Here is a 21,355-nt window from a genome sequence, read left to right on the forward strand (position 1 = left end):
GATGCTACTGTCATCTGAAATACAATTTTCAAATTAACAATATAGAAATACATCACAGATATAAACATACACACGCATGATAAAATGTTACTCCACCTGCCTTTGTTCATTCAGCACCATGCACTCTGCCACCCATTTTCCCATTCCACCCTGACAGTCTGATCCTCCTGAAACTAAAACCAAGTGCCACTTCCTTGCTTAGAACTCTTCAGTGGGACCCATTCCAGTGCAGGCCCCTTGGCCTACAGGGTCAGGATTGCCAGAATCTCGGTTATTCCTCCTCCCAGTCCTGCCTCACACTTTGGGCTCAAGTTATACACAGCACGTATGGTCATCAGTAGCTGTCGTACTTCTTGTTTGCTCATGAATTTCCCTGGAATTCCTAAAGCTTTGTCCTCCCCACTCCCTGCCAGAGAACCCTCTGACTTGGAGCCCCTATGGTATCTTGGGGTTTCTGCCATCATCTCACATAGCACAGAACCTGGAAATCCTAGTCCTCTTCTTAGAGTGTAAGTTTTAAACTAGGACTGTCTCACTAATTTTTGTATCCGTGGTGCTAGCACAGTGTCCCTGGTGCATAGAATGATTAATATTTAAACTGTTTTGTTCATTCTTTTTAAAATTTCTTTTATTGTTTGAAATGTTCGGCATTCTGTTTAGAAAAGCATGTTGGTGATTATACAGATATCCCATCAGAACTTGAGTTCTAACTTTTAAACTATACTTTTCTCTGTAAACCAAAGTTCATCTCATAACCTTAGAAACTGATGACAGATACAAATTGAATTTTAAAAATAAATGAGCATTAATCACCTACCACCAGTGCTTTCCTTAAGGAAAACAGCTAAAGGCAAAAGCTCTCCAGGGCACAGAGACAAATTTCCACAGAACGCAATGGCTTTGAGACATACTAAAAGGAAGGGAAAAAGAGAAAAAGGGAAGAAGAGAAAACCAGGAAACCTGGATACAATTTTAACTTTAAAAATACAATTTTGGCTTTAGTTTGTGAATGCTGTCATTTTGGGGGACTCAATGGGGTTGACTGCAGGTGACAAGCAATCAATCACCTGTCCTCAGCAGAAAATCCTGAGAGTGCTCTGAAAGCGCTGTATCTGAAGGAAACAGACATTTGCCGTTTCATAAGTATGGTATGATCCACCGAAGACATTCCTTGTCAAACAGTTATGTATTAGCTCAAAGATTTTTAAATCAAATATTCATTATTCAGCTAAATACAAAAAAGATTTTTAGCAGCATACTAATGACAAATATCTCCTCTCTCATGTTAACCATTCAACCAAGAGGTTTGCTGAGGCAGCATGGAAAGGTGCCAAAAGCAAACTGACAAATGAAAAAGGCAAAGTAGGAAAAATGGAGCAAAAAAAATGCCATTTACACATAAAAATGCTTCATTTTATCTGAAGAATTAGATATGTTTAATATCTGTATATAAACAGTTGATACATTTTTTCCCATCATAATTTTTAAGTATAATCCAAGACTAAAAAAAAGTTCTTTTTTTCTTTCAGACAAACTTAAAGCCACAGAAGACTCCTTTTAAATCAGTGAACTTATTGATTCAATGACAATTGGTCAATATTGAAACAGCAATCTCTCGAAGAAGGGTCAAAGTAAAGAAAGAGAAAGCCTAAAGTCTTCTCCATTTCAGCTGCTGCCAATCGCAGGCCCTGCTGCTGCCACACGCAGCAGTGCTTGGCCTAACACCAGTCCAAGTAAACTTCAAATCTTACTTCTGGAGGAAGGAAAACTGTAAGGTTTGGAAGGTAAATAACCTAGTGGAAAATTCTTTATAAAAACTATAAGGGCCAAGGATATCCAATACCACAGAAGCATATAAAATACATAGGCTCCATGGAAAAAACCAGTAACCATAAGAAATGATGACTTCTCTCACCTGTATAAAAGTGGGAAAAACTCATTCGATCAAAACCCCATTTTAAGTAGGTTGTCATGTCAGACTTTCTTTACAAAAAGACAAATTATCACCAGGTTTCAAAGAGTATGGAAGAAGTGTTGGCCAAAGAGATGTTTAAACTACACTTTGACCTAGGATAAACCAAGTGGTTAAATAATTTCAAAATGTGCAAAAGATATATTTTCCATGAGTTATCAAGGCTCTTCAAAGTGCCTTTCAAATGATCCATGAGTCCTACTTATTAAACAGTCACACAGGTGAGAATCAGATTCAGGTTTCCAACAGAAACTGTAGAATGTTACTTGGCAAAGCTGCAATCTCCTGTGACACCTTGTCAGGGAGTTGATCAGTCTTAAGTGACTCTGGTTCCTCTGGAATTGCTGTCAAATCCCACTTGGCTGTGAGCCGAGGTCAGAGGACGAGAAGGCCAGCAGCCGCTGACTGAGGAGTGCGTTGTGCCGCTTCAAGTACACTATGATGTCTCCCTGCTTCTCCACAAGTTCCTCCAGGCTCGAGAGAGGCCTGCATAGAACCAAGGTGGCCATGGTTACACATGTTCACCAACAGTCTCTTTGCTAATGGAGCCCTACTACTTTTCAGTAAAACATATTACATTTGTTATTTTTCTTAGACATCATAAGCCAAAGCAATATCCTCAAATGAGATTCTTTCTTTAGATGTAGTTTCACCACAGCTGAGAGGAAAGAAACAAATCAAACACAGTTGTAAACATATTCTAACACATGCAGAGTCCTAAACTCCAAGCATCAGAATGGTCTCTAGATTTTTAGATGAAAAAACTTAATTCTCTTTCTCTACTCCTTCACTCTGCACATACCTGAATCCAGTCTCCGAGGTAATATTGTTGGAGTAAGCATAGATTTTTTCTTCCTCAAGTACATCAGGCTGTGGCTTGGCTTTATTAAATTTTTGAATTTTCACTAAAATAAGAAAGTCATTGTCAGGTTATCCAATCACAAAAAATTTTCTAATTCCATTTATTCAAATTACATTAGGAATTGCCTATTCTTTTCAAATAAAATGTAAAAAAAAAAAGTACTTCATAAAGTGAATAAACAAAAATAGGAAAAATTGACTAAAAGGGAATGGAAATGCTGATGCAGACAGGCAGGAGTAGAATCAGGAAACAGCCATCAGTGGTCACTGCCAGGAAGTGCAGACACCTATATAGAGGAGCCAAAGTTTGATGACTTGGAGGCCACTGATGAACTTGAAGTCCTAATCCCAACATGACTGTCCTTGGAGACAGTACCTTTGGTGAAGTAATCAAGGTAAAAACAAATGGCATTGTTGATCTGATACATGAAGAGACACCAGGGATGCACTTACACAGAGCCAAGGCCACATGAGAACACAGTGGGAGGGCAGCCACCTACATCCCAAGGGAGAGGCCTCAGGAAAGTCATCCTTGCCCCCACTAATCTCAGATGTCCAGTCTCCAGAACTGAATAACTAAGTTTGTGTGTCTTAGTCATCCAGTTCTGGAAGCCCCAGAAGACTAATGCCACTGGCAGAGGTCAGGTGCAAAGACAAGGCTGCTGCTCCAACCTCAGATCTGCCTACACACCTGCATGTCTGGATAACAGCCACTGTCCAGGCACCTACTCCAACTGTGTAACAACCCTGGGACATGGCTGGAATGAGTACTCCCACCAGAGATGGTACAAGGAGACAGAGGCTGAGGCAGGTCTCTGTGATAGGCAGTGACTGCCCTTGAGAATTATTTCTGCAGCTCAAAATGGGTGGAGTATTCAGCATGTGGGAGAGGAAGTGAGTTAGGCCCTGGCACAATTTTTATTTATTTATTTTTTAATTTCATTTTATTTTTAAACTTTACATAATTGTATTAGTTTTGCCAAATATCAAAATGAATCCGCCACAGGTATACATGTGTTCCCCATCCTGAACCCTCCTCCCTCCTCCCTCCCCATACCATCCCTCTGGGTCGTCCCAGTGCACTAGGCCCAAGCATCCAGTATCGTGCATCGAACCAGGACTGGCAACTCGTTTCTTACATGATATTTTACATGTTTCAATGTCATTCTCCCAAATCTCCCCACCCTCTCCCTCTCCCACAGAGTCCATAAGACTGTTCTATACATCAGTGTCTCTTTTGCTGTCTCGTACACCGGGTTATTGTTACCATCTTTCTAAATTCCATATATATGCATTAGTATACTGTATTTATGTTTTCCCTTCTGGCTTACTTCACTCTGTATAATAGGCTCCAGTTTCATCCACCTCATTAGAACTGATTCAAATGTATTCTTTTTAATGGCTGAGTAATACTCCATTGTGTATATGTACCACAGCTTTCTTATCCGTTCATCTGCTGATGGACATCTAGGTTGCTTCCATGTCCTGGCTATTATAAACAGTGCTGCGATGAACATTGGGGTATACGTGTCTCTTTCCCTTCTGGTTTCCTCAGTGTGTATGCCCAGCAGTAGGATTGCTGGATCATAAGGCAGTTCTATTTCCAGTTTTTTAAGGAATCTCCACACTGTTCTCCATAGTGGCTGTACTAGTTTGCATTCCCACCAACAGTGTGAGAGGGTTCCCTTATCTCCACACCCTCTCCAGCGTTTATTATTTGTAGACTTTTGGATCACAGCCATTCTGACTGGTGTGAAATGGTACCTCATAGTGGTTTTGATTTGCATTTCTCTGATAATGAGTGATGTTGAGCATCTTTTCATGTGTTTGTTAGCCATCTGTATGTCTTCTTTGGAGAAATGTCTATTTAGTTCTTTGGCCCATTTTTTGATTGGGTCGTTTATTTTTCTGGAGTTGAGCTGTAGGAGTTGCTTGTATATTTTTGAGATTAGTTGTTTGTCAGTTGCTTCATTTGCTATTATTTTCTCCCATTCTGAAGGCTGTCTTTTCACCTTGCTAATAGTTTCCTTTGATGTGCAGAAGCTTTTAAGGTTAATTAGGTCCCATTTGTTTATTTTTGCTTTTATTTCCAATATTCTGGGAGGTGGGTCATACAGGATCCTGTTGTGATGTATGTCAGAGAGTGTTTTGCCTACGTTCTCCTCTAGGAGTTTTATAGTTTCTAGTCTTATGTTTAGATCTTTAATCCATTTTGAGTTTATTTTTGTGTATGGTGTTAGAAAGTGGTCTAGTTTCATTCTTTTACAAGTGGTTGACCAGATTTCCCAGCACCACTTGTTAAAGAGATTGTCTTTAATCCATTGTATATTCTTGCCTCCTTTGTCAAAGATAAGGTGTCCATATGTGTGTGGATTTATCTCTGGGCTTTCTATTTTATTCCATTGATCTATATTTCTGTCTTTGCTGGCACAATTTTTAAAAACTCCACAGGATTCTTTCCTTTCCTGTAATAACCCTTGAGATATAATTTACATATGATGCAGTTCACATGTAATTCCTTTAATGTGTACAATTCAATGGTTCAATACATTCAAAGAGTTGTGCAACTATCTCCACAATCAATTTTAGAACATCTTACCACCCCAAAAAGAAGCTTGGGTTCCTTGAGCAGTCATTCTTCATGTAGCCCAGCCTCTAGGACTAGACAACACTTACACATTCTCTTTCTCTATAGATGTGCCTGTTCTGGTCATTTCAAGTATTATAGAATCATATAACATTTATGGCTGTTTTTTCCTGTGGGCATAATGCTTTCAAGGTTCATTCACACTGTACATGTCAGTCCTTCATTCCATGTACTCCTTTTTTTTTGAGCCTGAACACTATCCTCTGTATAGACAGACTATCTTTTGTTGGTCTAGTCATCACTTTATGCTTTTGGGTTGTTTCTATTCTGTGTGTGTGTGTGTGTGTGTGTGTGTGTGTTAGTTGCTCAGTGGTATCTGACTCTTTGCGACCCCAGGGTCTGTAGCCTGCCAGGTTCTTCTGTCCATCAGATACTCCAGGCAAGAATACTGGAGTAGGTTGTCATTCCCTTCTCCAAAGGATCTTCCCAATCCATACTATAAATAATGCCACTTGGAAACCAAAGTGTAGAAGTAGGCAGATACCCAGAAGTGCATGTACTGAGTCATATGTTCAATCTGTCATGGAACCACCAGGACCCACAGATGATTTTCATGTGACTCTCAGCTGAGAACAAGGCAAAAGAAGTTTAAGCAATGAAGTTAAAGAGAAATGTGGGAAGGTTAGGAGATATGCAGAGGGTTCACCAGAAAGGACCAGAAGGAAGTGAGATGCCAAAAGAATGAAGTGAGGGAATGTAACAAGAAGCCCTTGACTTTCAGGAGACGGTCAAGAGAATTAAGAAATGAGAAGCCTCTCACACAAAAACAGACACATAGATCAATGCAGCAGGATAGAGAGCCCAGAAATAAACCTACACACTTATGGTCAATTAATCTATGACAAAGGAGGCAAGCGAATACAATGGAGAAAAGAAAGTTTGAACTTCAATAAGAGGGGCTGGGAAAACTGGACAGCTACATGTAAAAAATAAAATTAGAACACTCTCTAACACCATATGCAAAAATAAACTTAAATGGATTAAAGATCTAAATGTAAGGCTGGAGACTATAAAACTCCTAGAGGAAAACATAGGTAATATACCCTGACATAAATCGCAGAGATTTTTTTTGGATCTATCTCTTACAGTAAAGCAAAAATAAACAAATGGAACATAATTAAACTTAAAAGCTTTTGCACAGCAAAGGAAATGATAAATAAAACAAAAAGAAAACCTAAAGAATGGGAGAAAATATTTCCAAACCAAACCATGACACCAACAGGGATTAATTTCCAAAATATAAAAATAGTTCATACAGTTCAATATATATATATATGTATGTATATATATATACATACAGTTCAATATATATATATATATATATATAAAACCCCAAACAAAAATGGGCAAAACTCCTAGATAGACATGTCTCCAAGAAGACATCAAAATGATCAAGACATGAAAAGATACTTAGCATCACTAATTAGAGAAATGAAAATCAAAACTATAATGAAGTATTGCCTCACACCAGTCAGAACAGCCATCATCAAAAAGTCTACAAATAATAAATGCTGGAGAGGGTGTGGAGAAAAGGGAACCCTCCCACACTGTTGGTGGGAATGTAAATTGGTGCAGCCACTATGGGAAACAGTATGCTGCTGCTGCTGCTGCTAAATCGCTTCAGTCTTGTCTGACCCTGTGCGACCCCAGAGACAGCAGCCCACCTGGCTCCCCCGTCCCTGGGATTCTCCAGGCACAAACACCGTAGTGGGTTGCCATTTCCTTCTCCAACGCATGAAAGTGAAAAGTGAAAGTGAAGTCGCTCAGTCGTGTCTGACTTCTAGCGACCCCATGAACTGCAGCCCACCAGGCTCCTCCGTCCATGGGATTTTCCAGACAAGAGTACTGGAGTGGGGTGCCATTGCCTTCTCCAATGGGAAACAGTATGGAAGTTTATTAAAAAACTAAAAACAGTTACCATATGATCCAACAATCCCATTCCTGAGCATATATCTGGAAGAAAAACATGGTTTGAAAGGGTACATCCACCTCAATGTTCATTGCAGCACTGTTTACAATAGACAAGATATGGAAGCAACCTACATGTTCACTGATGGAGGAATGGAGAAAGATGTGATACATATATACAATGGAATACTGCTGCTGCTGCTGCTGCTAAGTCGCATCAGTCGTGTCCAACTCTGTGCGACCCCATAGACGGCAGCCCACCAGGCTCCTCCATCCCTGGGATTCTCCAGGCAAGAATACTGGAGTGGGTTGCCATTTCCTTCTCCAGTGGAATACTAGTCAGTCATTAAACAGAATGAAATAATGCCATTTGCGGCAACATGGATGGATCTACTGATTATCATACTGAGTGAAATAAGTCAGAGAAAGACAAATATATGATATCACTTATATATGGAAACTAAAATATGATGCAAATGAACTTATTTACAAAACAGAAATAGACTCACAGACACAGAAAACAAACTAGGATTTCCGAAGGGGAAATGAGGTGCAGAGGGAGGGATAAATTAGGAGTTTGGAATTAACAGATATACACTACATACATAAAATAGATAAACAATGAAGACTTACTATATGGCATAAGGAACTATATGCAATATCTTATAATAACTTATAATGGAAGAGAATCTTAAAAAGAATATATGTATCTGAATCACTTTGCTGTACACCTGAAACTAACACCACATTGTGAATTACCTACACCTCAATGAAAAAAAAAGATATGAATAGCCCCTTGGCTTCCAATGCCACAAGCACAGCACCCTCATCCAAGAGCAGATAGGGACTGAGCATTGGGCTCCACCATGAAGGCTGGGAGTGTTCAGCAATAAAGATGAGGCCACCAAGGGGGCAGGCAGGATCCCAGGAAGCCAGGGTCCCAGGGGAAGTAAAGAATACATCTCGAGGAGGGAGCAAACCACCATGTCCAGTGCCACTCTGGAGATGAAGGATGAGACCTGACTGTCCCAGGAGGTTTGCTTCTGAATCGGAGTTATGTTCATATGGCATTTCCTTATAATGTTGTCTTCCACATAATAACTCCTAGATAAATGAAGAAACTTGGAACAAGTTTAAGTTTCTTGAATTTGGGAACAGAAATAACACTTAACAGGGTATTAAAATAAAAGTTAAGAGGCAGAAATAAAACACTTAGCTCGACAATATAAAAATGTCCAACAATCAGACTCATCTTTGCAGGGTTTTTTTTTTCTGAAGATGTTCCACTTTTTAAATTGAAGTACAGTTGATTTACAATGTTGTGATAGTTTCTGCTGTTTGTGGTTTTTAAAATAAGCTGCATGCAGTCAGCATTTTACAGATCGCAGGCCAGGCGACACCATGAGTGCAATCTACATAGAACAAGAAATCTTCCACTCTTTCTTTCTGCTACAATAAGCCCAGGAGAGCTCTCACTAAACTGCAGGACATGGGACATGGGCCTGCTGCCCTTACACTCCTTTCCTCCTGAGCTGAAGCCAGAACATCAGGGCTGCTAGAAGACTGGTAACGGAGTAGCATTTTTTGAAGCTTGGATTGTTTTTAAACAAATGGTGAGCTAATCAAATCACAAAGCTTGTAAGTTTCACGTTCCTAATTTTTTTCTACAGAGGCAGTCCAGTGCTCAATGAAAAAGTCCATCTGTATTTCCAGAGATTAACTACTTTACTACAGACAAGTCAGTCCAGTTTAGGTTAGAATTAGTGTATCAAAGAATCACGTCATTAAGAGTTACTACCCACATTACCAAAACTAGGTATCTTTTAAATCTTTTTAATATAGGGAGGAAAAATGCATGTATCAGGAGATTAACCTTAAATATTTTGTGATACACTTCAATGTATCATAACAAAAGCAATATTTGCCCTAGAAGTCTCAATCAGAGGCACAAAATAGTAAAATGGAACACAAGTTTTGGTCGATGTGACTTTTCCTTCATAACTGAAGAAATTATCTCTTTCAAATGGGACAGATAGGGTATTTTATTGTCACAAAACAACTGTTGATCAACACTACCAAATTAGCTGTATTACAGATTTTGGTGCATGTCAATATTGCAACAGGCATGAAATCTTGATTTCTTCCAGCTTTGGATTTTTTTTTCTCTTCAAGAATCCTTCCACCTATTTTCCATGTTAACATACTTGAAGCTTATTTAATTTTACCACTCAGACTTTTGAGAGACAGCTATACAGAGCAATCCTCAGACAATTCTAAATTTAGAAAGAAGTAGGTTTTTAAATGGTTTATCAAAAACAAGTTTGGTTTAAATGCAGTTTTCATGTACTAACTTATTTACTTTCATTTTTTATTACGATTTTGACCCCACCAGCACGTGGGATCTTAATTTCTGGATGAGGGATAGAACCCATGCCTCTGCAGTGGGAGTTACAGAGTCTTAACCAACATGACCACCAGACAAGTCCTACATTTTGTTATTTTCTAATTTAAAGCCAGACTTACACCTCAGTTGCCTTTGAGGACGCAGAATTTATGGGGTTTTTTTTATCATTTTTTTTTAATGAAAAGCCTTCATTCTATTTAATAAGAATTTGTTGATGACACAAATTTAGAAATATGACTCACTGGTATGTACCTAGTGGTTTGAAATCAGAGGAGTTTGGATGTGGTCAGCAATGAGAGACATGGGTACTCAATAGGGTCTCAGCCACGTAGAAAAGCTTTCCTGCCAGAAAGGTAAACGGGCTGAGCTTCAGGTGGGGATGCGACCTGCAGTTAAAGACCTTTCTCAGTATTAACAGGCTCCTTGTCATGCTCACCTGTGTACACAAGCAGGCATGTCAGGGAACAGATCAGCTCCAGGGCCAGGGTGGCCAAAATGAGGTCCAGGTACCAGGTGCTGGGCTCAGGGAAGGAGTGCTGCAGGCAGAGCAGGAGGAGGAGTGCCGTGCTGCCTGTGGGGAGATGTGCACAGGTCGGGGCACAGCCGGGGTCCAAGCACCCCGGCCACCACCACAGCAGGGGCACCACAAGGGCATGCAACCCCAGTTATTCAGCAAGAAGGAAGTTAGAGGATGGAAATCAAACACAATAACAACACTGCTAAAAGTAAATGATGCCCATAACACAAATAGAGAAGAATCTGGACTTTCTTAAAACTCAAGGAGTAAGTTTCTACAAAGACCCAGTGGCCTGTTCTGGTCATGCACCACAGTCAAGGGCAGGGCGAGGGTCCAGAAAAACCCAGGACACGCTGCTGACCTTGGACAGATGATCCACCACCTCTACTTACTGTGACATATGGGATGACGGTACCTTCCTCACAGAGCTGCTGTGAGGAGTAAATGAGTTTGTGTGTGAAAAACACTTAGAATGATGCCTAGCCTGTAAGTATTCAATAAATATGAGCTGTTTCCCCCTGCTCAGATATCCATTAATTATTTTTGAAGATCATTTTAACTTCATCCTATACTTTTATTTTGAAGACTGTCAAAGAAAAGTTTGGGCTTCCCAGGTGGCTCAGTGGTAAAGAATCTGCCTGCCAATTCAGGAGCTGGAGGAGTTGTAGGTTTGATCTTCAAGTTGGGAAGATCCCCTGGTAAAGGAACTGGCAACCCACTTCAGTATTCTTGTCTGGAGGATTCTGTGGACAGAGGAGCCTGGAAGGCTTCAGTCCATGGGGTCACAAAGAGTTGGATGTGACTGAGCATGCACATGCATCAAATAAAAGTTTAGGGGCAGAAATCATTCCTAGTGTTTTATTTTAGAATTTCCTAAAACTAACACACTTATCTAAATCTGATCATGGCTGGGGAGATGCTTATTTGACTTACCTTCTATTTCTTGGTACAATGGGATGATTTTGAGCCATGATTTTAAATAACCTATCAGAAGTCCCTCTACACAAAGCAATAGTCTAGCACAAATCCCTAAGGTCTTTCCTTACACTCACAAATGTCAGTGTCCTAGCGTGTTGACCAAGAGCTCAATTTATAAATTAGCTTTATATACAAGGAAAATTTAACTTTACAGCTTTAGGAAGAGGAAAAAACTAGGGGAAAACCTTTGCAGGGAAAGTGAACACAGTTTCCAAAGGATTTTTGATATCCTGAGAAGGCCTGTGTCAGCAAGGTGGCAGGACATGGGGTGAACTTGCAGGCAGCAGCAGAGACTGCTGAAGTAAGACATTCTCCTGATAACAAACACTGTAGACACAAGAGCACCAAACCCATGTTTCAGTGAAGGGTTAAGTTTTCAAATCAATGAAAAAAACAACTAAATGTGCAACTTGCTATGTAGCTAGTAATATTTGAAAGAGTTCAAGATTAAGGAAGGAGAAGAGATAAATCAGATAAATACTTTCAGCTTACTGGAAGGAAACCAAAGCCCTTTCTCCCATCTCCACAAAATAAAGTAAAATCAATTTATTTTTCTCTCTGCAGAGAAAAACAAGTGTCAAGATGAAGCTAAACAATACCCAGAAATACTATCATAGGCAAAAAAAAAGAATGGTTACACCCTTCATATTAACTGGAAGTTCTATATCCTCATAGATTTATGTTCTTTTTATTCAAATTAGAAAAATATATATATTTAAAGAAAATAGAAACAAAGTAAACATCTACCCCAATCTCTCAGATTTTCTGGGTCCTTATATAAGCAACTTAAAAGTGAAGCCTTCTGTGATTGTTTAGAAATAGGTTGTGATTAAGGGTCACACATGTAGCAATAATTTCAAAGTCAGAAGAAAGGCAAAAGATAACTAGAACATGGAAGCAACCTAGATGTCCATCGGCAGATGAATGGATAAGAAAGTTGTGGTACATATACACAATGGAATATTACTCAGCTTTTAAAAAGAAGGCATTTCAATCAGTTCTAATGAGGTGGATGAAACTGGAGCCTATTATACAGAGTGAAGTAAGTCAGAAAGAAAAATGCCAATACAGTATATTAATGCATATATATTGAATTTAGAAAGATGGTAACGATGACCCAATATGTGAGACAGCAAAAGAGACACAGATGTAAAGAACAGACTTTTGGACTCTGTGGGAGAAGGCGAGGGTGAGATGATTTGAGAAAATAGTATCGAAACATGAATATTATCATATATGAAATAAATCACCAGTCCAAGTTTAATGCATGAGACAGCTGCTCAGGGCTGATGCACTGGGATGACCAAGAGAGATGGGATGGGGAGGGAGGAGGCAGGGGGGTTCACGATGGGGGACATATGTGCACCCATGGCTGATTCATGTCAATGTATGGCCAAAACCACCACAATATTATAAAGTAATTAGCCTCCAATTAAAATAAATAAATAAATTAAAAAAAAAAAAAAAAAGATTAGACAATCTCTTGGTGATTTCAATACTATTTCCAGACCAGCACTTGGAGAAACTGAACATACAGTCAGTATACAGGTCAGTATACAGACAGGATTCCACTTTTGCTTTGTCAGAGATGCAGAGTATAAGTGACATCTTCTAGCCAAAAACAAGCACTGCACATTAGCCATGAAGTGAAAATGAAGGTCACTCAGCCCTGTCCCTGTCCAATTATTTGCGACCCCAGAGACTATACAGTCCATGGAATTTCCAGGGCAGAATACTGGAGTGGGTAGCCTTTCCCTTCTCAAGGGGACCTTCTCCCCCAGGGATCGAACCCAGGTCTCCTGCATTGCAGGCAGAATCTTTACCAGCTGAGCCACAAGGGAAGCCAAAGAATACTAGAATGGGTAGGCTATCTCTTCTCCAGGGGATCTTCCCAACCCAGGAATTGAACCAGGGTATCCTGCATTGCAGGTGGATTCTCTACCAACTGAGCTATCAGGGAAGCCCACACATTAGCAGTAGAAGGCAGAAACAGCTCTTCCTCTGGGGGCAGTAAAGGCCACCCCCTTGGAGATGTGTCAGAACTAGTTATCCCACTACAATGTTTCTTTCTCTGCAATCCCTGGACCCTCCACCCCTACTGAGACCCTTACTGAGCAGATGAACTCGCAGTCTGACTTTCAAGAAAAGGCACTACAGAATAAGAAAAAAAAAAACAAAAACATTAAATTCTATAGAGCTGTTTTTCTGTGAAAAGATTAATTTCTAATTTGGCTTCAAAATGTTTAAACATTTATTCTGGACTCAAACTGAAACAGAGGGCTTTTTTTAAAAAAAGGTAGAAACCTTGACAATTAGGCAAAAATACATGAGAGTTCAAATTAATTCCATTAAGCTTTTAAAATGTCTGCAGCAATAAAGAAAAGCAGGTAGGCATATGTTCAAAGTCCTCGATGGACTTTCTGATCTTGCATTCATAAACTGTTTCCCACATTTCTGTTTTAAATAATACATCTTATTATAAAACAGTCTCTCTCTTACTGCAAGAAAAGCACTATGCTGTTGTTTAGTCATGAAGTCGTGTCTGACTCTTTGTGATGCTATGGAGCCTCTGTCCATGGGCTTTCCCAGGAAAGGATACTGCAGTGGGTAAGAAAAGCACGAAGAAGCTTCATGTAAAATAAAACAACTCTCTCTTATCCTACAAGTATAAACTAGCATCAGCTTTATATCTCCTTGAGATAAATAAGCCTGCTAGTAGCAAGAGGAATGAGGGGAGTCACATTTCACCCAGGCATACCTTGCTCACAATGAAGTGGACAGACAGTGCCACAGTAAAATATGCCTTTTTGTCATAAAGGTTGTTTTAAGCTGATTAGTTTTAAGAAATGGTAGACAAAGATGAAGTTCTGAAAACCAACTAGGAGTTACCTTTTACGAGAGATATTTACATTTATAAGGGAAATCTCCATTTATAAGGTTATATCCCTCTCTATACCAGGATGAGATTCGAGAGCCTTCCTAAGTGAACAAAGGAAAGAAATAGAGGAAAATAATAGAATGGGAAAGACTAGAGATCTCTTAAAGAAAATTAGAAATATCAAGGGAACATTTCATGCAAAGATGGGTACAATAAAGGACAGAAACAGTATGGACCTAAAGGAAGCAGAAGATATTAAGAAGAGGTGGGAAGAATACACAAAAGAACTAAACAAAAAAGATCTTAATAACCCAGACAACCATGCTGGTGTGATCACTCATCAGGAAACAAACATCCTGGAGTGTGAAGTAAAGTGGGGCTTAGAAAACATCACTACAAACAAAGCTACTGAAGGTGATGGAATTCCAGCTGAGCTATTTCAAATCCTAAAAGATGATGCTGTTAAAGTGCTGCACTCAATATGCCAGCAAATTTTGGAAAACTCAGCGGTGGCCACAGGACTGAAAAAGTCAGTTTTCATTCTAATCCCGAAGAAGGGCAATGCCAAAGAATGCTCAAACTACTGCATAATTGCATTCATTTCACATGCTAGCAAGGTCATGTTCAAAATTCTCCAAGCTAGGCTTCAACAGTATGTGAACCAAAACTTCCAGATGTACAAGCTGGATTTAGAAAAGGCGGTGGAACCAGAGATCAAATTGACAACATCTGCTGGATCATAGGAAAAGCAAGAGAATTCCAGAAAAACATCTACTTCTGCTTCATTTTGTACTCTAAAGCCTTTGACTGTGTGGATCACAACAAACTGAGGAAAATTCTGAAAGAGATGAGGATACCAGACCACATTACCTGCCTCCTGAGGAACCTGTATGCAGGTCAAGAAGCAACAGTTGAACCGCACATGGAACAACAGATCGGTTCCAAATTGGGAAAGGAGTATACAAGGCTGTATATTGTCACCCTGCTTATTTAACTTTTATGCAGAGTACATCATATGAAATGCCTGGCTGGATGAAGCACAAGCTGGAATCAAGATTGCAGGGAGAAATATCAGTAACCTCAGATATGCAGATGATACCACTCTTATGGCAGAAAGTAAAGAAGAACTAAAGAGCCTCTCAATGAGAGTGAAAGAGGAGAGTAAAAAAGCTGGCTCAAAACTCAACATTTAAAAAACTAAGATCATGGTGTCTGGTCCCATCACTTCATGGCAAATAGATGGGGAAAAAAATGGAAACAGTGAGAGACTTTATTTTCTTGGGCTCCAAAATCACCACAGACGGTGACTGCAGCCATAAAATTAAAAGATGCTTGGTCCTTGGAAGTAAAGCTATGACAAACCTAGATAGTATATTAAAAAGCAGAGACATCACTTTGCCAACAAATGTCTGTATAGTCAAAGCTATGGTTCTTCCGGTAGTGACATATGGATGTGGGAGTTGGAACATAAAGAATGCTGAGCACTAAAGAATTGATGCTTATGAACTGTGGTGTTTGAGAAGACTCTTGAGAGTCCTTTGGACAGCAAGGCGATCCAACCAGTAAATCCTAAAGTAAATCAACCTTGAATATTCATTGGAAGGACTGATGCTCAAACTGAAGCTCCAATACTTTGGACACCTGATATGAAGAGCTGACTCATCAGAAAAGACCTTGATGCTAGAAAAGATAGTAAGTAGGCAGAGAAGGGGAGGACAGAGGACGAGATGGTTGGATGGCATCACTGACTCATTGGACATGAGTTGGAGCAAGCTCTGGGAGACAGTGAAGTACAGGGAAGCCTAGTGTGCTGCAGTCCATGGGGTTGCAAAGAGTTGGACACGACTGAGGGACTGAACAATAACAAATACCACAATGACTCGAACTCTCTAGAAACTCTAATCATGGGGAAGGCAAGAAATCAGTGGAAATCTGCCTAACAACCTTACCATTGCTTATTGCGCTTTTCCTGGTCACCTCTCAGAATACTGCCCCCTGCAATCTTTCCCATCTTCTTTGGTCTTTAGCTGTAGATGTTATTAAAGTGGGTGGCTTAGGCCATTTTTGAGTCACTCAGTTCTCTTGGGTCTCTCTCTTGTATATTGTTGTTTAGTTGCTAACTGTGTCTGACTCTTTTGTGATCCCATGGACTATAGCCCACCAGACCCTTCTATAAATGGGATTACCCAGGCAATCATACTGGAATGGGTTGCCGTTTCCTTCTCCAGGGGATCTTCCCAACCCAAAGATTGATTGCATCTCCTGCATTGGTAAACAAGTTGTTTACCACTGAGACACCAGGGAAGCATCTCCCTTGTATACAGGAGGTATAATGTTATTAAACTTCTGTTTGTTTGGTTTTTTTTGTCTCCTGTTAACCTGTCTTTTTTTGGTGGAATCTCAGCTAAAAACCTATAAGGGAAGAGGAAATATTTTTCCTCCTCTATATAACAAATACAGATTTCAAAGGGAAATACAAGAAAAATTTCAAGACATTAAGGTGATATGAATTTTAGTGGCCACATCACTCTCACAGAAATAACAGCATATATTTGATTATAAAATCAAATTTAACACTTTATTCTGCTGTCATTTATGCCACTCAAGCAAGCTGCCAAAGAGCTGAATGAGACAACTGAACTTACCAGTGGAGTGTATCATCAGTGGAAGTCTTTTCAGATGTCTTGTTGACCGGTAGATCTTGTTATAGCCTCGGTTTCTTACTTTGCAATGGTGATACTGAATATATCGTTCAAGAAGGAAATACAGAATCCACAAAATAACTTTTCCAAGGATTATGACTGTCTGAACTTTCAATGGGTTGGTATAGTTTCCTGGGCACTTGTCCTCCATTGGATTGGGGTAAGAACAAAGCACACCTGTTAAAAATGCTAAAATAACAAACACAAGCTGGTCGAAAAGAAAACAGTAGGATTAACATTCAATATTTGGATTTAAGAAACAATAATGTCCATGCCCAGCACATACTCTTATACCTATGACTTTCACTGTCCTATATTTTATGAATTTAAAAATGCATTTTTGCTATTTTTATAAACTTTTTAAACAGATAACCTGGAGAAATTTTTGCAGAAAATTTGGGGAACAGACAAAATCGCAAATAAGAAAATAAAAACCACCCTAAATCCCATCTGCTAGAGATGAGCACTTCAATGTTAAATGCAGTTTCCTGTCCACTTCTTTTATTAAAAAGAGTAAAAACAATTAATTCAGCACCTCAAAAGTAACTAATAAACATCATGCATTAAAGTTTATTTCTAATTTCAGTTTTAAGAGAACTAAAATAATTGTCCAATTAGATTGACAAAATTTTAAAGACTGGTATCAAAATATGGGCAAACAGACAGTCTTACAAAATGCTGACTGGTCTGGGAAGTGTTGTTGAAAATAATTTGGAAATATCTTGACTGAGAAATCCTATCTTAAGGACCCGGTAGTCACTCAGAAGTAAAAGCAGAAGTAAAAGATATTTTACTGCAGTTTTCTCTGTATTTGAAAAGAAAAAAATGTAAACTGTCCAAGTATATGTGTGTATCCATAGCAGAATATTTGAATAAATTAAGGTATACCCACTCACATAATAGAATGTTATTCAGCTATAAAAGAATTAATTGAAGTTCTATCTATTAGTTTGGGTGGATATCTATGACATGTTAAGATTTGAAAACACTAAGGTATAAAGTAGTAGTTGAAAGTGTGGTCTCCAGACCAGTTAGAAATGCAAATTCTCAAGCCCCAAATCAACACCTCTTGGGGAGCAGCCAGCAGCCTGTGGTGTAATAAGCCTGTCAGGGGGTCTGATGTATGTTCAAGTTTGAGAAATGTTGTTTAGAAATAAATACTGTAGTACCCTTTTTTTTTTTCTTGGAAATGGGAGACCTTTTACAATGTGGTAATCTTTTTGTATTTATTTGTAGGAACTTAACAAAAGATACCGTAAGAAATACAACAAACTCTGAGATACATTTACTAACTCAGGGAGATAGGGTGAAGCAGAGAAATAGGAAGATTATATCTTTGTATACTGTGTTTTACTTGTTACAATAAGGAAGTATTATTCTGTAATATTTTAAAAAATCAAATTAAAGAAAATGTTAAATGCTGTCATTAGCATCCATCACCAAGCAGGCACCTATCACCAAGCAGGAAATCTTATCATGTAATAAATCTATTTAAAATATATGTGATTTGTCAAGAGCAGTAATATTTGCTATATTATACACATCCTCATAAAGCAAAAGTGGAAAAGTCAACATACTCCCTCTACTGTAATGTACTGTACATTGAACCTAACTGAACCATTTTATACACAGTAGCATATAAAGGCATTAATTTTTCTTGTTCTTTAACACAAGATTATCTTAGTCCTAAAATTAGAGCAATCAGTGCCATAATAGCAAGGCAGGCAATTTTTTTTAAGTGTTGTGTGATGTGTGTGTATGTATGTATCACATACATAAAAAGTATGTAATACAAATTACACAAAAAGGCACCAGGAAAGAAGTGCTTCAGTTGCTGTCTGGAAATTAGGAAGCCATGGCAGAACCAGGCCACTTACTAGATGTATAGAGGAGCACAGGGTACCTCTGTCCTCAGTGCAGTCAGTTCTCCCGAAACGCACCTCACTGGAGTAGCAGCTGGGCCAGTCCTCAACCACATCCACTCTCCTCACGAACTCCCAAGAAGTGGCAAGATTTTGCCCTCTTTTGGTTTTTCACATTTCAGCAAAGAGCAACTGCAGCCCCTAGTGCTTGAGACTGCAGTCATCAAAATGAGGAAGAGACTTAGAACAGAGCCCCCAGTGAGCCTCCAAGACCATTCATACATGTGTCTTGTTTTTATGATGTTGAACTTTACTTATTTCTTTTTATTGAGGAATATAACTGACATAACATTGTGTAAGTTTAAGGTGTGCAATGTGTTGATTTGAAACACTCATATGTTGCAAAATGATGGCCACCATAGCTTTAGCCAATACCTCTGCTGCTGCTGCTGCTGCTGCTAAGTCGCTTCAGTCATGTCCGCCTCTGTGCGACGCCATAGACGGCAGCCCACCAGGCTCCCCCGGCCCTGGGATTCTCCAGGCAAGAACACTGGAGTGGGTTGCCATTTCCTTCTCCAATGCAAGAAAGTGAAGAGTGAAAGTGAAGTCACTCAGTCGTGTCCGACTCTTAATGACCCCGTGGACTGCAGCCCACCAGGCTCCTCCGCCCATGGGATTTTCTAGGCAAGAGTACTGGAGTGGGGTGCCATTGCCTTCTCCGAGCCAATACCTCTATCATATCATATATAATTACCATCTCTTTTTTGTGGTAAGAACAATTATTTAGTCTCCAAGCAACTTTGAAATTTATAATATTATAGTGTTGACTGTAATCTCTATGCTATGCATTAGATCTCCAGGATTTATTTATCTCGTAGTTGACATGTTTAAAAAATCCCCAGACATTTGTAATTTTATCATATAAAACATGGGAAAACATTATACTGATTTCTCTGTTTAACATTATTTCCTAGGTGTAAATAAATTGGTAAATGTCTGTCAACATATAGATTTATCTATATCTTTTTTTGTTGTTTTTATAACTGAAAAAGTAATACATGATATGGTAAAAAAAAATTTTCAAATAGTACAAAAGGTAAACATTAAAACATATTAGGTGTCCCTTCCATTCAGGTGCTCAGTTCAACTAGTATTAAAAGGGTCATGTCTGCTTCTGGAAATACTCTATTACAGAATACAGAATAAATGTTAAATGTTTCCAGTACTAATTCCAAGGGGGTGGGTGAGCAGGAGGCGAGCAAGCCTTTAACACCAGCTTTAACACCAGCTGCATGTACTGCTGCTGCTGCTGCTAAGTTGCTTCAGTCGTGTCCGACTCTGTGCGACCCCAAAGACGGCAGCCCACCAGGCTTCCCCTCCCTGGGATTCTCCAGGCAAGAACACTGGAGTGGGTTGCCATTTCCTTCTCCAATGCATGAAAGTGAAAAGTGAAAGTGAAGTCGCTCAGTCATGTCCGACTCTTAGCGACACCATGGACTGCAGCCTACCAGGCTCCTCCGTCCATGAGATTCTCTAGGCAAAAGTACTGGAGTGCGGTGCCATTACAGTTCAGCTCAATTCTGATACTATCCACCTGTATATCCACTATCCACCTAAAATCACTTCCACTATCCACCAAGGTATCAGATTCCCTCGGATTATAGGCTCAGTCCCACAAGACTACCCCCACTTCAGATGCTAATTGCAAGTCTAGCTTGTAACCAGTGTTTCTTACCTACTGGCTACAAATCAAAGATTCCCAACTCCCTCATGGGCTCAATTAGTTTGCTAAAGGGGTTCACAGAACACAAGAAACCTATTTACTCTCCAGATTACCAATTTATTACAAAGGATATTAAAGGATGCACATCAACAGCCCATTGAAGAGACACACTGGGTGAGGTCCCAAAGGAGCTCCTGTCCTGGTGGAGTTTGGGGCCTGGCAGTATGGCACATCACAAGCGTTCTGGCTCACTAACCTAGAAGCTGTCTGAACCCCTTCCTTTTGAGCTTTTACAGAGGCTTCACTACATAGGCCTGGTTGATTAAATCACTGGCCGTCAGTGACTGATTCAACCTCCAGCCCCTCTCCCATCCCCAGAAGTCAGAGGGTGGGACTGTATGTTCCAGCCCTCTGTCCCTGCTTAGTTTCCCTGGCTGTTGCCCCCATCCTTTAGGTGCTTTTCAAAGTCAACTCATCAACATAAACAGAAATGGTGGAATGATGCTTGCTATGAATATCAAGACACCCAGTTCACCTTTATGACACTGAAGTGATCTTAGGAACTGAAGACAAAAAGACCAAAAACTGTAACAAAAGATACTCCCATTGCTCTTATTGCTCAGGAAATTCCCAGGGTTTTGGGGAGCTGAGAGCCAGAAACCATGGATGATGACCCAGTGCACCTGAGAACTCTACTCTGATCACCTGAATGACCAAATATGTTTCTTGTAAGTCACAATATCACCTACATGCCCAAAAGCTCTCTCAACTCCCTTGCAAACATGCAAAAGGAACATTCTGTTCACACCATTGTAAACCTCATTTTTTTCCATTCAACAATGAATCATGAAGAGTAGTTTAAATACACACGCATCTACCCCAGATTTCTAAGTTTCTCTTTTA

At 39.5% G+C, this 21,355-nt stretch overlaps 1 protein-coding gene across 2 annotated transcripts in view; it reads right to left on the reverse strand.

Annotated features, from left to right (window-relative positions):
- Positions 1-601: 601 nt before the first annotated feature.
- TMEM192 (transmembrane protein 192) overlaps positions 602-21,355 on the reverse strand; it is a 30,082-nt gene continuing 9,328 nt past the window's right edge. The window contains exons 3-6 of one of the 2 annotated variants that reach the window (XM_019977900.2): positions 16,811-17,075; positions 10,229-10,363; positions 2,775-2,877; positions 602-2,458 (exon numbers count right to left, since the gene is read on the reverse strand). In XM_019977900.2, the coding sequence (XP_019833459.1) occupies positions 2,320-2,458; positions 2,775-2,877; positions 10,229-10,363; positions 16,811-17,075 (642 nt within the window). In that variant the 3' untranslated portion in view covers positions 602-2,319. The remainder of the gene's footprint in view (positions 2,459-2,774; positions 2,878-10,228; positions 10,364-16,810; positions 17,076-21,355) is intronic. The other variant, XM_019977901.2, reaches the window with a different exon arrangement.

This window comes from Bos indicus, chromosome 17, assembly GCF_029378745.1.
Source record: "Bos indicus isolate NIAB-ARS_2022 breed Sahiwal x Tharparkar chromosome 17, NIAB-ARS_B.indTharparkar_mat_pri_1.0, whole genome shotgun sequence".
NCBI classification, from domain to species: Eukaryota; Metazoa; Chordata; class Mammalia; order Artiodactyla; family Bovidae; genus Bos; species Bos indicus.